Source organism: Larus michahellis, chromosome 7 (genome assembly GCF_964199755.1).
Source record: "Larus michahellis chromosome 7, bLarMic1.1, whole genome shotgun sequence".
NCBI lineage: Eukaryota > Metazoa > Chordata > Aves > Charadriiformes > Laridae > Larus > Larus michahellis.
This window is the reverse complement of record NC_133902.1, coordinates 20931691-20955364: the sequence shown is the minus strand read 5'-3', so window position 1 is coordinate 20955364 and position 23674 is coordinate 20931691. Positions and strand designations below refer to the sequence as shown.

Here is a 23674-nt window from a genome sequence, read left to right as displayed (position 1 = left end):
CGGAGCACTTCCTCAGCAGTCTGAGGCAGGGCCTGAGGTACTCTGAGAGAAAACAGTCAGATAAAAAGAGCACATAGCACAGGACTGAATTTCTGCCAGTAACCAAATCCCCAGGACTAGAATTTCTAGTTTAAAACCATGTGACTAAACAGAAGACCAAGATATCAGTGTGGAGGACACCCATCCTAAATTTCCCTTTTCTCACTCTACAAGTAAACTGACAAAGCAACTCTGTCCCCCAGTTCTCTGCTTTGCCTCCTTCTGTCAGAGCGGCCACTGGGCAGAGCACACTTGGGAAGTGGAAGGGTCGGATCCTTCTGGCCTTGTTCTGAGAGACTGAGCAGCCGCACAAGCTCAAACTGGACATCAGTTGGGACTCACAGAGACTGGCACCTCCTGTAGTTTTCTTTTCTTCCTCTTCCCGTTCCCTTTACCTACGTTTTCTTTCTATCACATTTACCTCCACATTGGTCTGGGGATTTTTTGCAGTTAGAGGTAGCAAAGGAGTGGGTGGCAGGGAATTTGAGGGAAAGGGGAGAATGACTGGCAATATTTTTGTCCTCCTTAAAAAAAAACCCCAAAAATACAAAACCCCCACAAACAAAAACTTAGCATGAAGAAGGAAATAGGGAAGAAGATGGCACCAGCAGACTGTAATACTGCTTCTTGGCCATATTGGCCATTCAAATTAGGCTGCCACTGGACAATTTACTCAGTCATAGAGCAAGGGCTTAAGGAATCTTGTTACAAAATCCGCCCACAAGCATTTGTGATTATGAAGGTTTTCTTTGCAGTACTGATTACTCTTCTGGGCAGCCCTGCCTTCTCCTGGCCAGGCTATGGCTTATGCTCACCTGGAAAGGGAATTCTCCCCAGCGAAAGCTGGAGCAGCCATTCTTCCAGAGCAGAGTATTTCCTCTGGACTTCTCTTTTGTCTGTAACAACTGATAGTAAGTCTGTACCCAGCCAACAGTCTAGTATAACACCATGGGCTGTATAGGACTGTAAATCAGGAACACCCTTCTGGCAAGACATGCTTTCCAAGTTATTCCCTGTCTTCTTCTGTCTTCAGCATCCTAGCCTGTATCAGGAATAGTGTGGTTAGCCGGACTAGGGAAGTGATCATCCCTCTGTACTCGGCACTGGTGAGGCCCCACCTCGAGTACTGCGTTCAGTTTTGGGCCCCTCGCTACAAGAGGGACATTGAGGTGTTGGAGCGTGTCCAGAGAAGGGCTACAAAGCTGGTGAGGGGTCTGGAGGACAAACCTTATGAAGAACGACTGAGGGAGCTGGGGTTGTTTAGCCTGGAGAAGAGGAGGCTGAGGGGAGACCTTATCACCCTCTACAACTACCTGAAAGGAGGTTGTAGAGAGATGGGGGCTGACCTCTTCTCCCTGGTGACAAGTGATAGGACAAGGGGAAACGGGTTCAAGTTACGTCAGGGGAGGTTTAGATTAGATATTAGGAGACATTTTTTCACTGAAAGGGTTATTAAACATTGGAATAGGCTGCCCAGGGAGGTGGTGGATTCACCATCCCTGGAGGTGTTTAAAAAAAGGGTAGATGGGGCACTTAGGGACATGGTTTAGAAGTGGCTCTTGTCAGGGTAGGCTAAAGGTTGGACTCAATGATCTTAGAGGTCCCTTCCAACCTCAACAATTCTATGATTCTATGATTCTATGAACTGAGATAGAAATCACTCTCTGCATGAAGACGATCACATCAATTTATAGATGCGTAATGCACACATCTTGGTTGGTAACTCCTGGAATTAGTCTGAATGAAACACAGCTTTGACTTTCAGTCCTGGAGCTGAGAAGCAGATAAGCCCCTTCATGCTCAAGTCTGCAGTAGATATGCCATTTACTTCCATTGCGAGATTCCTCAGTCTAGGGAAAATAAGGTGTAATGCAAAGTAGTACTTTTTTGTGTGTCTGCTGATTTGGGAGAGCAGTTAATATGTATCTGCTGACAGGCAATGTAGAGACTCCTTATGCTGTGTGACTCAAACATTTTGGTTTGCACTTTCAGATCTTGGTTTACATTTCCAGATCTTTCTGATTATCAAACATTCAGTCTCTGATCCAAAATATTTTTGCACTGCTCGAGGTTTCCTGCCCTTGTTTCTTCTGTTGTGTTATCATTGCAACAGACATCTGCTAGCAACAGCAGGAGTCTCCTGGTGGCAGAAGGATCACTGTGCTAGCCAATGTGTTAGCCAAGTGGTGCAGGGTTTGTTAATGCTTCCTCGACAAGTGGCAGGAAAAAATGGCAACAAAACAAAAAACCACTCTGAGGTATTCTTTCCTCTAGGTGAGCTCTGGCTTCATGAAACAGATTGAGCACTGGGGTGAAAATGAGGAAGAGAAATTGCTTTAAAGACGGCTGTGATTTTTAAGCCTGAATTTTTCCTTTTATAACAAGGGCAATAACTATAGGAATCTGTTGTTTGCTGACAGCTGGGAGGTAAAGGCTGTTCGGCGTGGTCACTATGTGTAGCCATTGTTCCAGCGATACCATCCTGCCCATGGCGAGTATACCCCTGGGCTGGAGCAGCGTTGCCTTCTGTCAGAAAGGCACACTTTGGGCATTACTAAGTTGCTGTTTACAGCTGCTCTCTTTCTGTCTTCCCAGGTACCCAGAACAGGGAGCCAAACTACACTTTATCAGGTACAGTAAAATCTTCACCCAGTCTTCCTTGACACGCGATGGATGTTGCCCAGCAGTTTCCAGGTTCACTACTGGGTCACACTCACTACAGCTGTGACAGTCAGCCCTTTTTCAGGGGAGGGCAGCAAAGAATCGTTTGTATAGAAATTATTCATAGTTTTAACAAGACTTTGCAGATGATTATTTCCTCTTTTTTTTTTTTTTAATTGCAGATGCAACTCTCTTTCCTTTCAATGGCAGGGGAAATCATCTGTTGCAAAAACAAGCTGGAGAGGTCATTATAATCTATCCATGCTGATCCACTGCATAAAAAGCTTCCTTCTTTTCTCATTTTGTATCCTCCAGGGAGAACCTTCACTTACTGGAGGAGGGCCAGGGTCTTCCCCGAGAGGAGCTGGATGAGCGAATTGCCAGAGAGGAGTTCAGGAGACCGCGGGAGTCACTGCTGAATATCTGCACAGAGTTCTACAAGCACTGTGGTCCGAGGCTGAAGATCTTGCAGAACCTGGCTGGTGAGCCCCGAGTGACTTCTCTGGAGCTGCTGGATGTGAAGTCCCACATGAGGTATCGCACAAGCATTCTGCTTTGGCTTGTTCATTTCAGGGGATTCCTTTCTTTTAGCTCTTAATTTTTCATAATAGCAGACAGAATCACTTTTTGGTAGTGGAATGCCTCGTAAAGGAAGATGAAGGGTGACAGATCCTAGCAATGCACCGAACCAGCTCTGTTCCTTCCCCTGGACCAAGGAAAACCCTCAAAAAGCTCTTCTCCATTTCACATGCATGCTCTGAATAAAAATGGCAAAGCCACTTAGCTGACAGAGTCTGTTACAGTTAGAGATCTTTGGATTCAGGCTGTCTCTGTAGAACACACAATGGTGTTTGACATTAATTTAGGTCTTGTTTAATAAATGCCATAAATTCCTCTGGGAATTGGGAGGTGGTTTTTTGTTTGGTTTGTGTGTTTGCATATGAATTGAATGTTGGTGTTACCCTCCTCTAGCAAATGATTAATGATTTAGAGGGTAATTTTAAACAAGAGGTATCTGTTTCCACAGACGCATGTCTGTCTTATGTAGTGCTTGGCTGCAAAAAAATGGAAACCTGATGGAATATGGCTGCTTTTGCAGTGCCACCTTTACGCTTTTTCCAAAGAACATAAGCCCCAGAAATCAATCCACCTGTTTAGCTGCATCACACACTCCATGACTTTTAGTAATACAAGTCTGAGATAAAAACTTTAATCTTATGTTAGAAACAAAGGTGAGATTCTCAGGACAGGTTATGTCCTTGGTTAGACATGTTGGAGTTTTTTTAACTATTTCAATGGGAGTGAGGAATGCGTGTCTGATGAATGACCTTTATTTAGTGCAGTAAAGGAAGGGGATTGCTTCTTTTTAGAATCCTAGTTTTATTTTTGTGTGTAACAAGAATGTTCCGAGTATACTACCAGAAGTGTTTGCAGTTTGACAGTAATGTGGGAACTTCATTTCTACATGTTTTTATGATCCAGAGTAGTTGAGTTAAATTTATCTTAAACTATTTTACGTCCCTCTCTTAAAAGATGAGTTAAACAAACTTAAATCCATATGTACAGAAGGTGTTATTGATGTATTTTCTGGAAAGATACTGTCTTGTGAGAAGATTTCCGTGAAAGTGAGTCACAGTAGACAGTAGCTGGCAAATACTGCGTTCTTTTTAAGAGAGATGGTCTTTCATAGTCGAAGGTTACAGCAGTAAAAGTAAGGGTGTGATTTGCAGATGATAACGAGTTGTGCTCCCATTCTCTTATGTCTCCTGAGAAGTGCTGGAAATGACTGCTTTATTGTGGTTGGAACCTGAATTGCTTTATCATAGTTAGCCCTAAATAAAAGCAAACATCGTCTAGACACTTACATAAATTCATTTCATAAGTATCAGTGAAATGACTGACAGGATTTGATAAAGAAATACTGGATAAAGAAAAACTTCTGGTTAACCTGAGGAACTCATTGCCATTGATATTGCTAGGCAGATTTTAAAGAGAATAGAAATATGTTCCATTAGTTGAAGACATTTCAGAAGAAGCCCCCACAGTACAAATAAGATTGTACTGTAATTGTCCACTGCAAAGTCTATTGATGCTTCAGGGAGTATACAGGTTTCTATCCCTTTTATTAGTAGGGACTGATTATTGTCTTTGTCTACTGCAAATATTCAAGTATTTCAGTGGGTCTTTGTCAAACTGCAAGTGTAAGTTAAATGTTGCCATGGTATTTCACAGTCAATACAGAAAATGCCATTGGCAAGGCCATCTGGGAAGGTTTGAAGAAGCAACAGCAACACAATCTGTAGAGGTGTTAGGAGAAACAAATCAAAGCTGCAGGGAATAATCATAAAAGTACATGTTGTGTAAACCTATGGGAGGCACATTATTTTTAAAATGTAACACCTGAAAATTGCACAGTGAGACCTCTTAAAAGTGGTGACACTGAAAAACAAGCACAAAACCAAACCAAATCACTCATTAATTGACATAGAGGTGATGTCAGATCTGTGATTCACAGACACTTGCAATGTTGTAATCTTACTAACAGCTCAGGTACTTTGGTTTTAGCTACACAAGTCCATGATTCCTGATGTTCCTTTGGTACATTTAATATCAATGTAATAATATTCTTTAGACCATTCACGCGTACATAAATATAAACGGTGATTTGAGAAAAAGAATCTTAACAGACCAGGAACTGTGGTATCGGTTCTAAGAGTTTAAATAGCAGCACATTTGACTTTTGCCTCTTTTTCTTTTTACTAGACTACTAAAGACTTATCTGTTAGTTCATTGGCATGTGTGAAGAAATGCAAGTAGTATTTGATTTGCTTCTTAACAAACCCTGGTTTTAGATTGGCAGAAATTGCACATTCCCTGCTGAAACTGGCACCTTATGACACACAGACGATGGAAAGCCGAGGTCTCCGGCGCTACATCATGGAGATGCTGCCCATCACTGACTGGACAGCTGAGGCGGTGAGACCTGCCCTTATCCTCATCTTAAAGAGATTGGATCGTATGTTCAATAAAATTCACAAGATGCCTACTTTGAGGTGAGCAGGTATAATGGAAATCCTCTGGGGTCTGTTTCTGATGTTGCAAGCCTTGAAGTCTGGGTATGTCATCTAACTAAAACTGTCGTGTCGCAGTGAACCTTTACGACATATCAGAAAATGAACAGATGCATTTATCTCTGTAAGTGTGCATTTATGTTGACATTTTTGTTGTGTCTTCTGGTAGCAAGAGAAGAAATGCATGGCTATTAAGAACTACAGAAACAACTTCCAGAAATCTCAGTTTCCTGTCTCCAAAATAAGTCTTCAGATTTGTACCATCTCACTACCCTCTTTATTTATTTCAGCTGTGAGTTGGGGAGATTAGTTTTATTTTTTAACGGAAAGTTGAACTGTAGTAAGAGTATTTCTAGCATTACTTCTCATGAAAATACTGTTATGTTCTCGGTAAAGATAAAAATAGTCTAGAGCTATGCAGTAGCTTCTGAATGCTCCTCAGTAAAGGGAGCAGAACTGCATCAATCACATCCAGTCAGTGGCTAGTGAAAACCTGGTGCATCACGTAGTAGCATTATGGTACCGGCTTTGGCAACTTTGAGAAGTATTCAATACGGAGCATTCTCACCTCAGGGGCAGTGATGCAAATCCATTCTGGGTAGTGTAAAATCTCCCAACCCTGCAGATTTTCCAGTGATCTGAGTGAAAACAGTCATTGGTCTTAGTCACCTGCATGGGCATATGTCCTCAACTGCTCAAATTGAACTTTGTTGGCTGTCCCAGCTGAGAAGCCAAATGATGTTAGAGAACATCAGAATTTATGACTCTGACACAAAACCTTAGTGGGAATCGTATGTACCCAACTCAGATGGAGCAAATAATAGGGAGGTGATCTCTTCTTTCTGGCATCCCTACCTATCACTTTCCTTTGGCTAACGATCTACTTTAAGAAACTCCTGCCCTTGTAGGGAATTTAGAAGCAGAAATGTCGATGCTTTTCCTTCCTGTTGGTTTGATTCTTTGCCATGTCTTGCCTGCTTCTCGCTCATTCTTTCTTTTCTCACTCATACTTTCTTCTGCCTCCAAGGCAACTTAGGGGTCTTCCTGTTCCTCTTTGTGTAAGCTGAATGAATGCTCATAAATTAAAATTCTCTTCATATTTTCTCTCTCTGTACGTGTGCCTATGCCTAGCTGAAACTGCTCTTCTGTACACAAAGGGATAGAGACAGCAAAGCCACTGGACCAAATGCAGCAACTACATTTAATTGTCATTGGGCCAAGAAGCCTCTTAGAGACGGGGCTGGGTGCCAGACCCCAGGAGCCATCCATCAGAATCTTACATGCTGCCTCCTGTGGGCACCCTGCTCCAAAACCGGTGTCTGATGGCAGCAGTATGTATGTAAGAACAAGTACAAGAACAAACTACTGTTCTGGAGATTTAGGAACAGCGGATGCTGAAAGAGGAGATGTATGTTGGTCTGCATAAGAACTTACATAGCAAACACTTCATCCCCCCTGTGTCTCTAAGAAGTCCACTGAGGAACTCGACTAGGGTGTTGTTTAGTCGTGAGCTAACGCGTTGCGCGAGCCTTGTCTCTCTGTCCCGATAAGCGCACAGTCAGATGTTGGCTTGAGAGCTACACTTGCTGCAGAGAGTCATGCCCTGAGATGAAGAGGGTGAACTACTTTGATGTTACCTGTGCTGTGTCTGCTTATGATTAAGGAGGACTCCGTTCAGCATCTGTCATGAGCCCTAAAAGCTGTTTTGGTGAAAAAAGCAAAAATGTTAGGGAGGAAAGGATCTTGGAATGAAGGACTTCAGTGCTGGTAGGGAATGAATCCGCCCTCCTGCACGGTATGAGGAAGGTAAAGATTGTACTGCTGGGCCAGTTTAAGTTTAGGGCAGGCTCTGTCTGGGAGTTAATCTGACAGAGCAGATGAGACTGAAGAAGTGGCTTTCGGAGGGCACTCACGGATGATGGGGCCTGTTCCCTCAGTGAGAGCGTCCACAAGCCACACGGGAGGGAGGAGCGGCTCGGTGGGGAGTGTGGCACAGCAGGCCCTTTCCGGCGCACAGGCCCGCCTGAGGCAGCACGCCGGGGGCTCCCTGTCCTGCACCGCCTGCCCGAGGGCAGCCTCGGGAGCGACACACAGCGCCACGGCTACTGCGAGGGGGCGCGTGTGGCTGGCGCAGGCCCCTCCGCCACGTCTCTCGTCTCTCTCAAACGCCCCGTGTGCTCTGTGGCTCTGTGCTCCCCTGAGCTGCGTGAGGAAAACCCTTTCTCTGTCGCGCACTCTGTGCTCATCTCGGACGTCGTCGCTGCTGTCTGAAACGTCGTTTCCTCTGTGGGCGTCAGTGTGTGTCAGTCGCCGTGTTTGCGGGCGTCTGGTGGGGGGCAGGAGGCCGCGGCTAACGGCACCTACTGTTGTATTGCAGGCGCCAGGTTGAGTGGGAGCCTGCCAGCAGTTTGATTGAAGGGGTTTGTTTGACACTTCAGAGGCAGCCAATCATATCCTTCCTGCCTCACCTTAGGTCCCTGATCAATGTCTGTGTCAACCTGGTGAGTAGCCGAGCGGCAACCCCGTGAACCTTTGCTAAACCTCCCTCCAGCCGTTGACTTCTCCAGACTGAAGATGACAGTTCATTCCTGTTCCTGCCATTTTACCTGTTCCCCCTAACCCCTCGCAAGGGGGACTTCGCAAGTGACACTAGAGATAGCAAGGTTCATTTTTGAAGTGGTGCATGGGGAGACACAGGGACCAGTAGCCGTGGTCAAGTGATTTATTTCCGTCACTTCCCACGCACCACTTCGAAGATCCACCTTTGCCAGATTGAGCTGAGAGTTGAGGGCTGCAAGTTGGAGAGTGGGGTGGTGGAGACTGCACACACCTGGTAGAGACGGGGAGAGGGTGGCACTGGGGATACCTACCGTCCCCAGTGGGGAAGGACCCCGATGGCTCTGTCAGAGGCCATCAGGCGCTGGCTAGTTAGGAGGGTTTACGTGGGTGGATTCACTCCACTGTTTGCAATGTCCCTGGCTTGATCTAGTACAGGTTTGCACTGTACAATGTTCAGATCCCACTCTTAGAAGAATTTACGCTCCTAAGTGTGTTACAACAGAGAGATGATACAGACCGAGCCTGTCTGGCCATTCAGTGATAGACTGTAGTGTTGCTGCACTGGAAGAAAACCCCAATTTTATATCAGTGTAACTCCAGCCATTCGGACAAACATGCATGCTTACATTCCATGTGGAAAAAATACAAATAAAGGGGGAAAGGCTGCACTAGTATTTTTATTTTTATTGGGGTTTATAACATTTTCTTCTTAGAACATAAATGTTGTATCTTTTTCTGTGCAGTAACAGAAAACCTCCCAGAGTTCACCAGTGCTCTGAGGAGGTTTTAAAAACAATGATCATCAGTTAAAAGGCAATATCAGTTTTTGCCAGTCTCCTGCCCTTCAAGGCCATACAGCACTCATCACTGCAAGGGCAGGGATGCTCCAACCTGTCAGAGTCCGTAAGACTTCTCCCTTGTTCGAGCGGAGGTAGCTACTGCAAATCTGGGCCCTCAGCCTGCTTAGGGTTGCCACATGGGGAGGTTGCTACAGAGTTACTTCAAACACAAGTTCAGAATGGACTTGCAGTTTGGCAAGCAGTCGTGGCAGAGTGAATCACACCAGCAAGCTCTCCAAAGGGCCAGCATTAAGAATTAGCTAGTGCTCTAAATATAGCAGAAAGCTCAGCAGTGCTGAAGCGCGGTCCTCGTGCTTGCATCCAGCTGGCTGGGAACATCAGGGAGAGCTACCAGGAAAAGATGTACTCTTTTGTAAGAGTATTTTACCTTTAGCTGTCAGACCTGTGGACACTGTGAGCTGCAGGAGCACCCCTGGCTGCATGCTGTATTGTGTAGACCAGTTGCACCACGAAGCCCAAAAAGAGATCAGCCAGGAGGGCGGGGAAACATCTAAATGATAATCCATGGTGATATAAAGAAAGGGCTCTGCCTCTTCTTCTAAATTGTCCTAAACTGGTAAACCTAAACTGGTTACTGCCTTTCTCCCCAGGCTGAACTTTGAAAAATAGAGTATATTCATATCCCCTAAGCTTTGGTGTTTGCCAGGTAGCTTTCTCCCTGTTCCCGTCACCTAGATGTGTCTAGTAATGGAGAGAAACAGGCATATGCAGGCCTGTGATTTGATACCTCCTGAGGGACACATCCAAAAATGGTTCAAATAACCCTCCCGCAGAAGTGTTGTTTTCTTGTGCTGATATATCAAGGAGTTGCAGACGACCAGGTCACATGCAGGTGACTCTGCTTCAGACATCTGGGGTCAGGTGAGAGGAGTCACACTTATGAGCTCCTAAGAACAGACTGCGTTTGAGAGGAATCTGAACACTGTACAAAACCCGGCTTGGGTCAGACTTAGGACATTATTTTTCAAGTAGATCAGCAAGAGAAGGGAAAAGATGTCCAGTTTCAATGCAGACTTTTTGCTTTGATGACATATTTTTATTTGTTACAGTCATTACATGACATATCCTCCAACTGTTCCACCAGTCCAGTGCTGGTCATTCAGGGCTGGTACTGGGTACATTTATAAATGTACCAGGTTACCTGTGCACCCCCCCCATTCCTTGCTGGTTCCTTCTTCTCCCCTCCCTTTCCCTGCTAGAACTCCTTCTCCTCACTGGCCCCAACTCCTGCAAGGACCACTGGGGGGGTTGGTTCTCCTGGAGCCACCCCAACCTAGTGCTCAACAGAAGGCCCCTCCATTTCACTGACGTTGGAGGATATGGCATGGGTGAAACTGCAAGTAGTCAGCTGTGGTGATGTGCTCTGTTTGTATTGCAGGTGATGGGAGTGGTAGGACCCTCCAGTGTGGCTGACGGATTACCCCTTCTTCATCTCAGCCCTTATCTCTCGCCACCTCTGCCCTTCAGCACAGCTGTTGTCCGGCTTGTAGCATTGCAGATACAGGTGTGTCTGCCCTGGCCTGTGGCCAGGTCTGTTATAGCTTCTGGTTGAGACACCAACTCATCGGTGCTCTGTTTTCTTTCTGCAAAAGCTGGGCAAAAACTGTGGAACATACACCAAAAATGAAAGCGAAGCAACATATAAATTCTCCCTTCTTTTTGAAGGCTTGAGCTGAGCTCAGAATCCACCTGTTGGGGCCAAGTCCACAGCAAGCATCCATCAGCTTAACACTGACATTGAAGTCCAGGGAGTTCGGCTGATAGATGCTGTTTGAGGCTCTGACAAGCACGTTAGGATTCTCTGCAGGATCTAAGGAGTTGTCATAAGTCTCCTGCCACGGGGATATGGGCCCAGGCCTGGGTCACATCCATGCAACCCTCCCTCTTTTCCTGTGGGACCACCTGTGTAACTGAGAGTGGAGTTTGTGCTCTTCTGCTCTTACCTGAGCTGGTCGCACCATGTGCCAGCTCAAAAAAGCAGGGCAACTTGGCTTTTCAGCTGCTGACTCAATAGCATCCTTGTTGCCCAGAATAAAAAAAAAACATCCTGGGCTTTTTGGAGAATTCATCACCATTCCTTTCTCATAGCAGTGCCATAACGATTGCAGAGTCTTTCTGCCTCTGTATCCCTTTCCCTCCCCATTGGCATGCAGTCAGGCAGAATGGTGACCAACAAAGGACAAATTTCCTAATCTAGCTCCAGCTTGCATTTTTAAATATGCATTGGCACATCCAGTTGAATGCTTCAGCAGGTATTTCTGAGCAGTGGGGCAGCTCGGGAAGGAGGGCTTAGAGGCACCAAAACGCAGTGCTGTCCCTCAGAGCGTGAGGCACAAAAGGACTTTTTTGGTACCAACTGACACAGAAAGAGGATGGATTTCTTGCAGCTCTGAGGTAATGGTTCTTTAAACAAAGGCAAAAAAAAAAAGACCACCTTCACCTTCTCTGAAATCTTTTCTCTTTTTTAAAACCAGATACCAAATTAATAATTTTTTTAAAGTATTTTGAGTTTTTACTTTTATTATCCTCTGCTCCCTGTTCCCTCATTCTTTTCATGGGCTTTAAATGTAATGGGAACCAAACATGACAAAGAAACACATGAGTAGTCATATTCCTAATATTTCCAGCAGAATATGAAAGAGCAGTACTTCACACACCATCAGAAAACATCTTCTGGAATTTCTCAGCCCAGATCTGCAAGCCTGGGGGGCTGCAAGGTTCAGTTGCATTTCACAGCTAAGTCTGTAGCAACTGGGAGGTTGCAAATGAGCAGAGTTCTACTGACATCATTTGTATTACCTCCTCTAAAGACGAAAGACCTTTCAATTTAGGCTTGACTATGTCCATTTTGTAGTAAATGTCCATTTTGCTTATTTTTCCGGAGTTCGTTCTTTGCGCTAGGAAGGATGATAGGGCAGCACATAGTGAGGCAGAACAAAAAAATGTGTTCAGGAATAACCTCCATGTTCAGACAGCAGAATATTTAGATCATGCCATTTGTGCAATTTCCTCTGTTCTTTTTTTTTATTCCCTGTAGTCTGGGTCAGATCCCGATGCCATCCACAGAAGTGCAGAGTTTAGGACTAACACTCAGCTGACTCCTCCGGGATACATCTGATTTTGTTAATGATATCTGTGCGAGAGGAATCTGGGCTTCTTACCTCTTGGCTATGAGAAGAGCAGGTGGCACCTCTGTTACTCTGTGAACTCCTGTTACTCCTGACGAAGTGGTCTCAGGGTTTCTAATTCAATCAGGACATCAGTGCTGGTGTTGTGCTGTGTAAACAGGATGCCCAGGGGATCGTCATTCCCTGCAGTAACTTGTGTGCGTGATCTGCTGATGAAATCGTTTAATCCTTTCTTATTATTACTGCACAGGCTTTGAAAGAAGATTTCCCCCTAAGCCATGTCGTCTCCCCATTCACCAATCAGGAAAGAAGGGAAGGAATGCTTTTAAACCTACTGATTCCATTTGTGCTCACAGTAGGATCTGGAAGCAAAGGTCTGACTAATTTAACAAAAAGAATTTTTCTCCCCCTTTTCTGACAACCGATGTTTGCACTTTCCCTGCTCTCTGTTGATTTTTATTTGTATCTTTTAATTTGGTTTTCTGTCACTGGCAGTATGTCAGCTAAATGGCCTTTGGGTCTGAGACTGAAAAGAGCCCCAGAGGGAGACGTTGTTGTTTCTTCTCTTTGTTTCAGCTGTGCCGTGGTTCTTGAGTCAGGTCTTACACAGATGTGCTCCTTCTTTTGAAACTGGAGCGCGGGGCAAGACAAATCTGCTGGAGCAGACGCCACAGAGGGCAGCAGAGGTCACAGAAATTGTGTGCCCCTGTGGATCACAGTCTGCCCAATCCATGCTGCTTGTCTGGCACAAGTCCTGCTCCTTGCTTTCTTCTATAGAGGGTGACCACTGGTAAATCCCTAAATGAAAGCAATGAGTAAAGGGAAAGGGGAATGTCAAAAGGAAATGAGATTATGAGGCTACTGAACGGGACATTCCTTCGTGCTGTGTAGCTCTGTCTTTGTGTGTGTTTGTGTTGGCGCTAAAATAAACTTTGCCTTTGCTTGCAGGAGGAGAGCAGCATAACAAGGTGTGGGGGACAGAGTTTTGGCTTAGGGGACATTTGAGATTGCACCCCATTTTGGAACTGAACAGGGTCTGGATCTTTTGGATGTCTTTGATGGAAAGTAGCCTGATCTTTCTCTCTCTCTTCCCTCCCAATGCATCTCAGACAGCCCCTGGCTGGAGCAGCCTGAGGTCCTGCTGCTGCTCCAGACTGTTATCAATATCCTCCTCCCACCTCGCATCATCAGCACTTCCCGCAGCAAGAACTTTATGCTGGAGAGCTCTCCTGCCCATTGCTCCACCCCGGGGGATGCGGGGAAGGACCTGCGGCGGGAAGGGCTGGCAGAGTCCACCAGCCAGGCTGCCTACCTGGGTGAGTGATGGCTTCTGCTCACCACTGAGAAGAGACAGAGAAAAAATGGAGCATTCAAGACTGCAGATAGCACCAAAGAAAACCGTCTCAGGCAGGAGCTGATCGAGCTTTTTAGAGCTGCTTTAGGTCTTGTCCCAAGCCAGGGGGCCAGGCCAGAGCGTGAAGCCAGGAGTATCTCTGGAATGTATTGCGACATGAGTGGTGTCTGCCCTGCAGCTGGAGGAGACTGCTGCACAGGCAGAAGTTGCTCAGTTTTCATGCTGCCAGGATATTTCAGTGAAGCCACAAAAGGCAAGTCAGACTGCCTATCAGCCCCGAATATCACAGCTTCAGTGGCCCTTGGCTAGTTAGGGTGAAATGTGATGCAGTCTGTCTGCCTGCTGGCCCTCTGCACAGATGGTCCTTGCTGGCTCGTATTCCCTCTGCTCACTGTATGCTCTTGCAAGGTAGTACGATTATTTTTGCACATAGGTGAAAGAAAAAATAACCAAACTGGAGATGCAGCAGCAGTGCAGATTATCAGGGCTACACGGGGAGAGTTTTGTCTCAAGGCTCTCACTCCTTCAAACAGCTTCTCTGTTTTTGATTCTGTAATGGCATTTACCCGAAGACTTATATTCAGATCTTTGTTAATCTATACCTGAGGTATGGGGTAACACTGATGAAAAAAATGGCAGCTCACCACTGATTGAGCCCCACACCTCCCAGCCCCACAAACCTGGATACGGATGTGTGATGGCTGAGATGTCTGGGCCATCCCATCAAGAGCGATGGGATCCCATCAACCTTCCCCCATCAATTCCCAGGCCGCCCTGTTTGTTCCAGACCAGGGGAGCATGGAAAGGGGGAGATTCCTTGTCTCTCCTGTGAGCTAACTGTTGGTCACCGCCCACTTTAATATAGAGCATCGTTTTGAACCTCATTGCTCTTCATCCCCATTTGTAAAGCAGTGCTCTTGTGAATTACAGCCCTTGGCTTACTGGACTGTGTTTTTGTTTAGATTACAGTTTGTCCGTGACTCATGCAGCTGCACTGCTAGAAAGGTTCTTTTCATTACACCATAAATAACCTGGAGGTTATTGTGCTCACATGTGGTGACTCCATGTGTGGATATGTTTGATCAAGATTTTTGAGGTTGTCTGATCAGCCAGGCTGTATTCTGCCCCCCCTGAGCTGCTTTCAAAATATCTGAATTCCAGGAAGACAAGAGAACTCTGCAGGGAGGGAAAGGGGAAGCTTGAGCAAGAAAATACAGAGGAACTTAGGTGTGAAGTAGGAAAATTTCTCTGGACATGGGACTCTCAGTCCTGATCCTGAGGCCTTTATTATAAGAAAGTTGCCCTCCTTCCCTGCAGCATTCGGAGACTGACAGAAAAGACAGTTGTGCCTTAGGTGTGCGGGTATGCATGTGCACGTGCATGAGTGCATGCCTGTGTAGGCTTGTGCCCACTGCGGCCCCCCATTCCTCCCTCAATGCTTGCAAGGGGCACCGATAACATCTCTGACTGCCATTTGCTGGTGTGTGTTCCCCTGTAGCCCTGAAGGTGATCCTTGTTTGCTTTGAACGCCAGCTGGACAGCCAGTGGTACTGGCTGAGCCTGCAAGTCAAAGAGATGGCACTGCGGAAAGTGGGAGGGCTGGCCCTGTGGGATTTCCTCGACTTTATCGTACGAACACGGATCCCTATCTTTGTGCTCCTTCGACCCTTCATCCAGTGCAAGGTAACAGTTGCTTTGGCTCCTGCTAGATCACTCACTGAGGGCAAGAGATCCTTTATTGCCCTGCTGAGACCAGAGAAACGGCACTCCTGGCAGAACTGGGTGTTTACGTAGGGAGTGACTTTTCAGAAGTTAATGGGCCTGTGAACCCTTTGAAACTAAATCACGAGGCTTCTTCCTAGACAACACTAAAGAGTATGTCAGTCATACAGGAGCTTTCATCCACAAAGCCATGGACTACCCCTAGTCTTAGTTCCACTGGCTGGAAAAGGACTAGCGGTCAGGCTCGACCAAGAGGGTGCATGTCAACTTAGTTTTGCAAGAAAGACACTCAAAGCACTTGGAAGTAGAGTGGGTGCTCTGAACGTAGGAGGGGGTTGGCATGGTTGGCAGAAATCTTCAAGAAGTCTCTCTTCTGCAGAGCTGGGCAATACAGCTAACAGGAAGGACCACTCCACTTTACAATTTTTGGGTGAAGGTTCTGACAAAGCTCTTGCAGATGGACAGACAGCTGCTAGGCTGAGGTGACCAGGGCTTAAGCTAATCATGGCTCTTCCCTGCTTACCAGGTAGACTAGCACATGGTTCTCCACCTTGTTTAGCCCACCACTTGGACAGAGTAAATCATCTTGGAGGAAGGAGCTCTCTCATGTGTGAGGGTAGAGCTTAGCATAAGGAAGTCTCATCCCCATGTGCCAGTGTAAGTGAGGTTTTGATATCTATTCAGTCAAATATGATGTTGTCCCCGAAAGACAGGTGGAAACCTCATAGCTGGAGTCCAAACTTCATGCCTACAAGGAGGACAGTCCTACTGGCTGCAGGCTCACGCTGGTGTGGAGACCAGTCCCAGTTCCCTGGGCATCATTTCCCTGCAATGCTAACATTTCCCAATTTTGCAGCTGCTGGCCCAGCCGGCTGAGAACCACGAGGAGCTGACTGCCCGACAGCACATTGCCGACCAGCTGGAGAGACGGTTTATACCGCGCCCGCTCTGCAAGAGCTCCCTCATCGCTGAATTCAATAATGAGCTGAAGATCCTGAAGGAGGCAGTGCACAGCGGGTCTGGTAAGGAGGAGAGGGAGAGTTAAGGGCCATCAGCCCAATCTGTCCAGCCGGCTCGCCTGTAAGTCAACTTGTGAGGCAGACCTACCCGCTGTCTAGGAGTGGGATGGGGTAATCCACCCACACCCCAACAGCCTGACCCTGGATCAGGCCCTATGCCTAGCCTGGCCTTGCCACTGGACGTCCAAGAGAAGTCCAGGTTGTTGTGAAATGCACCTTGTTTTGCCCACTAAGTCTGTGTCCCATTTCCCAGCAGCCGGCTCTCCCTCTCAGAGCTGGTTTGTGCAGCCCCAACCCATGACAGAGCAAGGCCCAACCAACATCTGTACATCAGAAGCTGCTTGGGTAGAAACGTTGCCTTTGTTGCCACGAGATGGCAGCCACTGCTTTCACACAGCAGGAGATTTTATGTGCTTTGTTCTTAAGAAAGGAAAACAAATTCAAAAGAAAATACCATAGCCTTTTTTCCCCCGGTAATAATTTGCTTTGTTCCTAAACGTTGATGCGGATCTTGAAAATATGTCACTAAGATTGAGGGAGAAAACGGGACTGCTTAAGAAAATCAGACAGGATTTTGGCGAGATGAGATGAGCCAGGGCAGATGTGTCTGGTTTATCACTTCTGCACCGCTGGTCCGGGCAGAATCAGGTGCCCGACGTGACAGGAATGCTTGGCTGGTTCTTGATTTCCAGTGCCATCACTGACTTGGGTTTGGTTTTCCCTCTCTTGCGCAGCTTACCAAGGGAAGACGTCTGTCAGCACGGTGGGCACCTCCACCTCTGCTTACCGCCTGAGCCTGGCCACCATGTCCCGCTCCAACACTGGCACCGGCACCGTCTGGGAGCAGGACAGTGAGCCGTCCCAGCAGGCCTCGCAGGACACACTGAGCCGCACAGATGAGGAGGATGAAGAAAGTACGTGGCAACTGATTTGAGCTAAGCCCCCAACAAAAGATGTTTTCTTGATGCCCCAGAGGATGGTTGGGAGGGGAAGACGGTTGTCCCTGTCCTCGCGTGAACAAAAGGCCCGTAGGGGCACGAGGCTGAGAAACTGCTGTGGTGGCTGCACAGTTCACGGTGTGAAAGCTTGGGTAGTTACACCCCCCCCCATTCTCTCCCGAGCTCTGGGTAGGGAGAAGGGAAGGGCACAGGCAGATCTTTAGTGCATGGGGCCTGGGCTGACATGCAATCCTCAGAGTGCTGACAAGGCATTTGGCAATTAGTCCTCTCTTTGACCTTCATCATGGCAGTGGGCAGGGGCCGTGGCTGGCTCTGTAGTGCAGATCCTCTTCCTGCAGGATCTCAGTGCTTCCTGCTTGTTACTTCTGTCCAGATGCTCCGACGACGTGGAATATGTTGTCTTTGTGCTGCATGGGATCCAGCTGTGGCTCTCTGCAGGGTGGAATGGCTGTGTGCTTGTGTCACTTCACACAAAGACGAAATTAAGCCTTAAAACTATTGACAACTAAAGCTTGATCTCCCTTTTGGGCAGCTGACAGGTTCTGGGGTTGCCAGGCTTCCGAAGGAGTGGGATGGTGAATCTTTTGAGGACTAATTTGCAATGACCTGAATGTTGCATTGTCATTTCAGCTGAGTTTCATGTTATTCTTGGAATTTTGCCTTCTCTCTGCTTCTGAGCTCTCCATCTGCTTCTGAGTTGTCCGTCACTGAAAGTCAGGGTAGAAAACTCTGCTCACTGTCATCGGGCTTGGGCTTTCCCCTGCTTTGGCAGGGACGTTGGCCTCTGGTGCCGCAAGGGTTGGTTGCCTCAGTGCTTCAGTGCCTGGAACTCCGGCGCTTCGCTTCTGTATTTGAGGACTTACGACTATTCCCCAGAGATATTAAACAAAGCGGGTGAAAAACAGGCTTAGAAGACGGGCCTGTGCAGTCAGGGCAGAGTGGCCTTTAGGGAAAGAACAGTTAGCCTGAAACCTTCCAGGCTCGGCCCGACTTTCTTTCAGGTGGGTTCATCACTAAACATTGCCCAATGCACCCAGCGTTGTGCTGCGGATACTGCTCGGATACTCACTGAGGCAAACTCTGGTTCAGCCTCAGATTAATTAGGAGCCACTGTGTGGAATGATGAGTGCTATCTTCCCGTTTGCTCGCGGCAGTATTACTTCAGCCCTGCCATGGCTTAATGCTGCCGTAAAATATTTCAGTATATCAAAACTGGAAAAGGTCAAAAGGAAAAGAGAAAATTACACAAAACTTCCCCTTTGTTTTATTTGTTTATTTGTAATTAGAAGTTGTTGTGGTAAAAACCACAACAGAGCAATTTATTTCAAGGTACTTCATGTAATTTTAAACAGCACTGAAAATTTCAAGCAGTCCTGATCGCAATACCGCTGTCTGCATATTTCAGTTGCAGTATGATGTATTTGAGTCAATTTATCCAATTCTTTTGGTTGACATTTTGCATGTCCTAAAGGGTGTTGGAGGGTGTCAGTTCTGCATTTTGCTGTTATGGATTTTATCTCTTGTAACAATGCTTTGCTATATTGTAGCTGCAGTTCACACCAGCAAAATGTCCAGTTACAACTTTTATGCCAGAAAACACTGTATATTAACAAACAAGTTATTAATCACAGGGATTAAGCCCTAGTGGAACCTGAATGCCCCAAACACATTTGCCTGAGAGCCATATAAACTGAAAGTGTACATAAATCCCTGTCGCATGTATGCTGGGCTCCCCATCCCGCGGGGGTTTATGCATATGTCTTTCTGAACTGTGACTGGAAAATCCAAGGGAAGCATTCAAGTTTTCAGGCTTGGGGTCTTGGTAAGTAAATGCTGGGTACACCTTTGGCATCCTGTTAACTCCTAACAACTCTAAATACATTGGTGGGGCTTGGGGTGGTTGTTTCCTCTCCTTTCCTCTTTTTTCTCTCTTTCTAGATGACTCCCTGAGCATGCCCAGTGTGGTAAGTGAACAAGAAGCATACCTTATGGGTGCCATTGGGAGGAGGCGGTTCTCCAGCCATCTCTCCAGCGTGTCTGCACCTCAGGCTGAGGTGGGCATGTTGCCCAGCCAAAGGTAACAACATGGGCTTTTCACCTTTCCCATTACATTCATGAGAGCTGAAATGGCACAGGTATATTATGTGTACATCAGAGACGTGGGATAGTAGTATCAGCACCAGCGTAGTGACGCTAAATTTATGAATCCTGAAATAGTGTTGGATCAAGGGTGCAGAGTTGGAAAGAACGATTCTCCAGGATGAGCTGTGTTGTATAAGGTCCATAAGAACAAGCTGTCATCCATAGAAACCTTCCTCTTAAACAGCTTCAGGAACCCTCAGCACTATCATTTTCCTCTGCTACTACCGTGGATACAAAGGAAAACCCATGGTTTGGGGGTTTCCGTTGGACCAGGGGAGCATACACAAGCTGGGCAGGGGGTGGGGAGGAATCCTGAGAAGCTGGGAAAGGAGGCAGAGGCGTTCTGTTTGATTTACTTCATTTTCTTCCATGCAGTCTTTGTCCTTCCTAGAACAGTAACAGGCTCCTCACAGAAATTAAATGTCAGGTTCAAAGATGGGATTTAATACTCTTTAAAACCAGAAATATACTTGTTGAGTGATAGAAATAACTTTGAATACCTTATTCCTGGTTAACATGGAGTAGTGAGAAAGAGATTAGAATTTGGGAAATGTACATCTTTAGAAGATGCAGAGAGTTTTGCATTTAAATCTGATTTTTTTTCTCTAAGTATGCAATGTTTATTTTTTTATTTGTATGCAACGTAGTTATCCAAGGATATCTGACAATGGACAGATTAATTTATGTTATTTCCTCTGAACCTTTAAAGATAAATTCTACATTATCTCTTGACCAGCCTTGGAAAGTCAAAATTGTTCCCTCCCCAGTCTCGCTTGGAATTAAAGCAATAACCTTGATACATAAGGAAAAGTAACAGCTGTGGTACATGCCAGCAGAGATAGGAGAAGTGATTTACAAGAGAGAAGTTACACAGATTTTATCTGGGAGTTTTCACAAAAGGGCTTACAGGAACTCATTTGACTTTTGAACTTGATTGATTCGGTCCCTTTGTTTCTTGAAAAATTAACATGCAAGACTGCGTTTTCCCCAATCATTCGCTACCATCTTCAATGCATAAACTTCGTAAGAGTCACAGCTGACTGATAGCAATGTTTGCTTTGTGCAATCCCAAGTCATGGTGATGCTGAGAAAAAAAGACTTTAATTACAAGAGAGCTTTGCTCTTTAGTTTTTTAAGTACATGGTATACAAGGAGAATTGCTTTTCATCGGTGTAGGGAAAGTACAAGCTCGGCAAACGTAATCATAGTCCACAACATCGTGCCCTTTTTAGTTATGGATGGTCTCTGGGCTTTCAGACTGCCTCACAAATGTAAACTAATTACTGTTAAGTAATATTATTATTGCTTTCCTGCTGGTAACCCAGCAGACTGCTTTCTTGCTTTCTTTCATGTTTTCCCTATGGGCTGAGAAGGCTGCTCCTGCCCGAATGGTGTAGAAAAGCAATGTTCTTGGGTGCTCGTTTGCCAGGATCCACGCCAGCTGTTTACTTACAGTTTCATTGCACTACGAGACCTTGTTTTCCAGATGTTAGTCCTTAGATTCCTACCAGGAGGAGAGTGGTCTATAGTTCATGGGAGACAGATTAGCCTTCCCTCAGGAAGAACTGGCTCACGGGGAAGGGGGAAGAAAAAAACTTTCTATGAAGCTGGAAGTAAATAGAACTGAAATAAATGAAAATGCTGCAGGAAAACGCTTTGAAAACAGTTCCCTGACCTTATTTTGTGTGGAAACGCATCCTACCGAACTTCTCAGCTCCCCGATTCTCAGCAGAGATGTAGAAGTCTCCAAGTAGTGTAAAATCCCTCTAAAGACGGCTCCTGTTATCAGATGTTTTCAGCTCCTCTGAGTCATATATGTGCTGTTGAGCGTGCGAGACCAATAAATGTTACCGTCCTTTTTTTACTTTTTTATTCCGTTGATATTTTTTTCCCTTGAAAACAGAGACAATCGCATGCTTTTTTTGCATTTTCTTTCCCTAAATTCTTAATCTCCCTGCCCCTCCTGCAGTGAACCTAATGTCCTCGATGACTCCCCGAGCCTGGCCACTGAGGGCAGCCTCTCTAGGTACAGTGTTAACACTACCTGTCTGTCGGTGTGTGTGCTGGGAAACGAGCCGTTTCCGACCTCCTCTGTCTCTTCCCCTCACCTTTTGTCGCTCTTTCCATCTCTGTCTCTTGTGGCTCATTGATATTCAGGCCTGCAAGTCAAAGGGGTAGCAACCCACCTTCAGTTTTCAGCTTTGATTGCCAGTAACTTTGAGGAGGCTAAGGGGAAGGGGAAAGAAAAAGCCGTAGCAAGTGAAACAGCAGTCTGGCTGGCGAGCCTCGAGGCTTTCCCCTTCTTTAGCAATTGCTTGAAAGGCATGAGAAAGATTATCCAAAGGCATTAGCTGTAGCCTGTTATAAGCATTAGTCTGGAGGCTTATATAAAACAGACATCTGTTTTTCCATTCATCCCACAATGCTGTCACCACAAAAGACTTAATAATAATATCAAGCTGTGTTCTTTAACATTCACTAATAAACCTAATTACGATAAGTCCTGTGGAATATAGTTCTCTGTGGATGGTTTACAGTAATTCTCGTTATTTTTACAAAGTGTTTCCAATTCTCAAATGACACCATAGAAAGCTTGCAGGTGAACACCATCAATATATATTCAAAATTGCCCTGTCGGTGCCGGAGTTCAGGTCTAGCTGTTCCCCACTACCCATGGACAGGGCGGTTTGTGTGCAAACACTGTCACGGACATGCCTGTCAAATGGGTCAGGAGTGAGCTTAGAAGGGAGGTCTCCACCTTTAACGGCCAGCTCAGCCGTGTTAATCATCCTCACTGTCCTGCTTCTGTGCTCGCACCTCTCGACCCATCCTCGTGAGGTCGCAGAGCCGTCGTTAGTCCCAAGAGCATCTCTGTTTCCTTCCAGTAGACCACAGCCCCTTACATTGGCAACACGGAGGGTAACGCGCCATTTCATGACTGCCACACCAGCTGAAGATGTGGGTATGTTGAGAGGCATTTGTGTGAGTGGTTTCTGTTTCGCTAGCTTGGTTTTAGATGTCAGTAGTGGCTTTTTGGGGTGCAGACAGGCTGCTTTGTTCATTTGATCACCGTTCTCAGCTGACAAATGGAGAGTTTATCATTGGTGGTGTCACTGAGATCATCCCATGATTCATGGTGTCCTTTGTGCGTGTGAAGCCTGCGTTGGCAGATCGGTCTCTAATTGGTGCTACTGTAGGAGTGGCGTTAGGAAAAGACATCGGCTTGTTGGCAGAGGCAGGAATATTCTTATCTGGTTTTGTGATAAAGCAAAAAGGATTGCATGGGCATCTGAGCATGTTTTGGGGCCTAAAGAGAACAGAAGTCATTCAACCAAAGAAGTTAAGTGCCATCCCTTCGTAGGGCAAAAACCCACTACATTTGAGAAGGATGACAAAGGGGAAGGTCTGTACATAAGTTAAAGCCATAATGAACCTGTTACCGGGTTGCATCAGCATTGAATTTGAAATGTTTTGATCTTGTTAAGTGGGGGGGAGTCACTCCTAGTAACGGTGGGGAGGCTGAGGAATATGAGACAGCTAAGTCAACAGATGAGGTCAAATGCAGTAATTTTGAACCCTGAAATGTGATCAGCAGTACAGTGGGTTCCTACTACTTTCTGTCACACCAGTTTTCGCTAGGGACCAGGACACTATCCTCCACCCTGCGCTATGGCACAGAGATTTCCTTAGGCAAAAAGGCTACCAGGTGGAGCTGGGAGACAGCTCTGCTGAGGTGCATTGTTCTTCTCACGGAGCGGGCACTAACAGCCGAAGGAGGAGCATCAGGGCTGCAAAGCCTTACAAAGAAAGAAGACAGGGAAGTACTGCAATTTTTTATAAACAGGCAAGGTGAGAGATCTGCGAGGAAGAAAAGATGTTTCAGCTGCATTGTTAAATGTGCAAATTGGATTCCTCCTCTAAAGGACAGAAGTAATAAAGCAGACGTTGTAGGAGTTCATTGGGCTGTGGGGATCATAGCACAGAACTAATGTGATTTTATATGCAGGAACATTAGTTTTGAATAAAGCAGGCTTGACTTTTTGTTACCTAACTTTGCTTTCAGCTGGAGTACAATGCTAACAACTAGTTAGGATTGCTTTCTGAATTCAAAAGCTGATGTTTAGTCATAACTGACATAAAGAAATAAATCATATAGCAAC

At 46.0% G+C, this 23674-nt stretch overlaps 1 protein-coding gene across 17 annotated transcripts in view; it reads left to right on the top strand.

Annotated features, from left to right (window-relative positions):
- Positions 1 to 23674, top strand: part of UNC80 (unc-80 homolog, NALCN channel complex subunit) — a 127607-nt gene that overhangs the window by 96154 nt on the left and 7779 nt on the right. For 15 of the 17 annotated variants that reach the window (XM_074595113.1, XM_074595110.1, XM_074595107.1 and 12 more), the window contains 12 exons: positions 2635 to 2670; positions 3016 to 3234; positions 5553 to 5753; positions 8149 to 8272; positions 10569 to 10694; positions 12569 to 12692; positions 13428 to 13634; positions 15171 to 15355; positions 16251 to 16416; positions 17148 to 17327; positions 19311 to 19449; positions 21484 to 21540. In XM_074595113.1, coding sequence (XP_074451214.1) covers positions 2635 to 2670; positions 3016 to 3234; positions 5553 to 5753; positions 8149 to 8272; positions 10569 to 10694; positions 12569 to 12692; positions 13428 to 13634; positions 15171 to 15355; positions 16251 to 16416; positions 17148 to 17327; positions 19311 to 19449; positions 21484 to 21540 — 1764 coding nt within the window. The remainder of the gene's footprint in view (positions 1 to 2634; positions 2671 to 3015; positions 3235 to 5552; positions 5754 to 8148; positions 8273 to 10568; positions 10695 to 12568; positions 12693 to 13427; positions 13635 to 15170; positions 15356 to 16250; positions 16417 to 17147; positions 17328 to 19310; positions 19450 to 21483; positions 21541 to 23674) is intronic. The other 2 variants (XM_074595121.1, XM_074595111.1) reach the window with 1 other exon arrangement.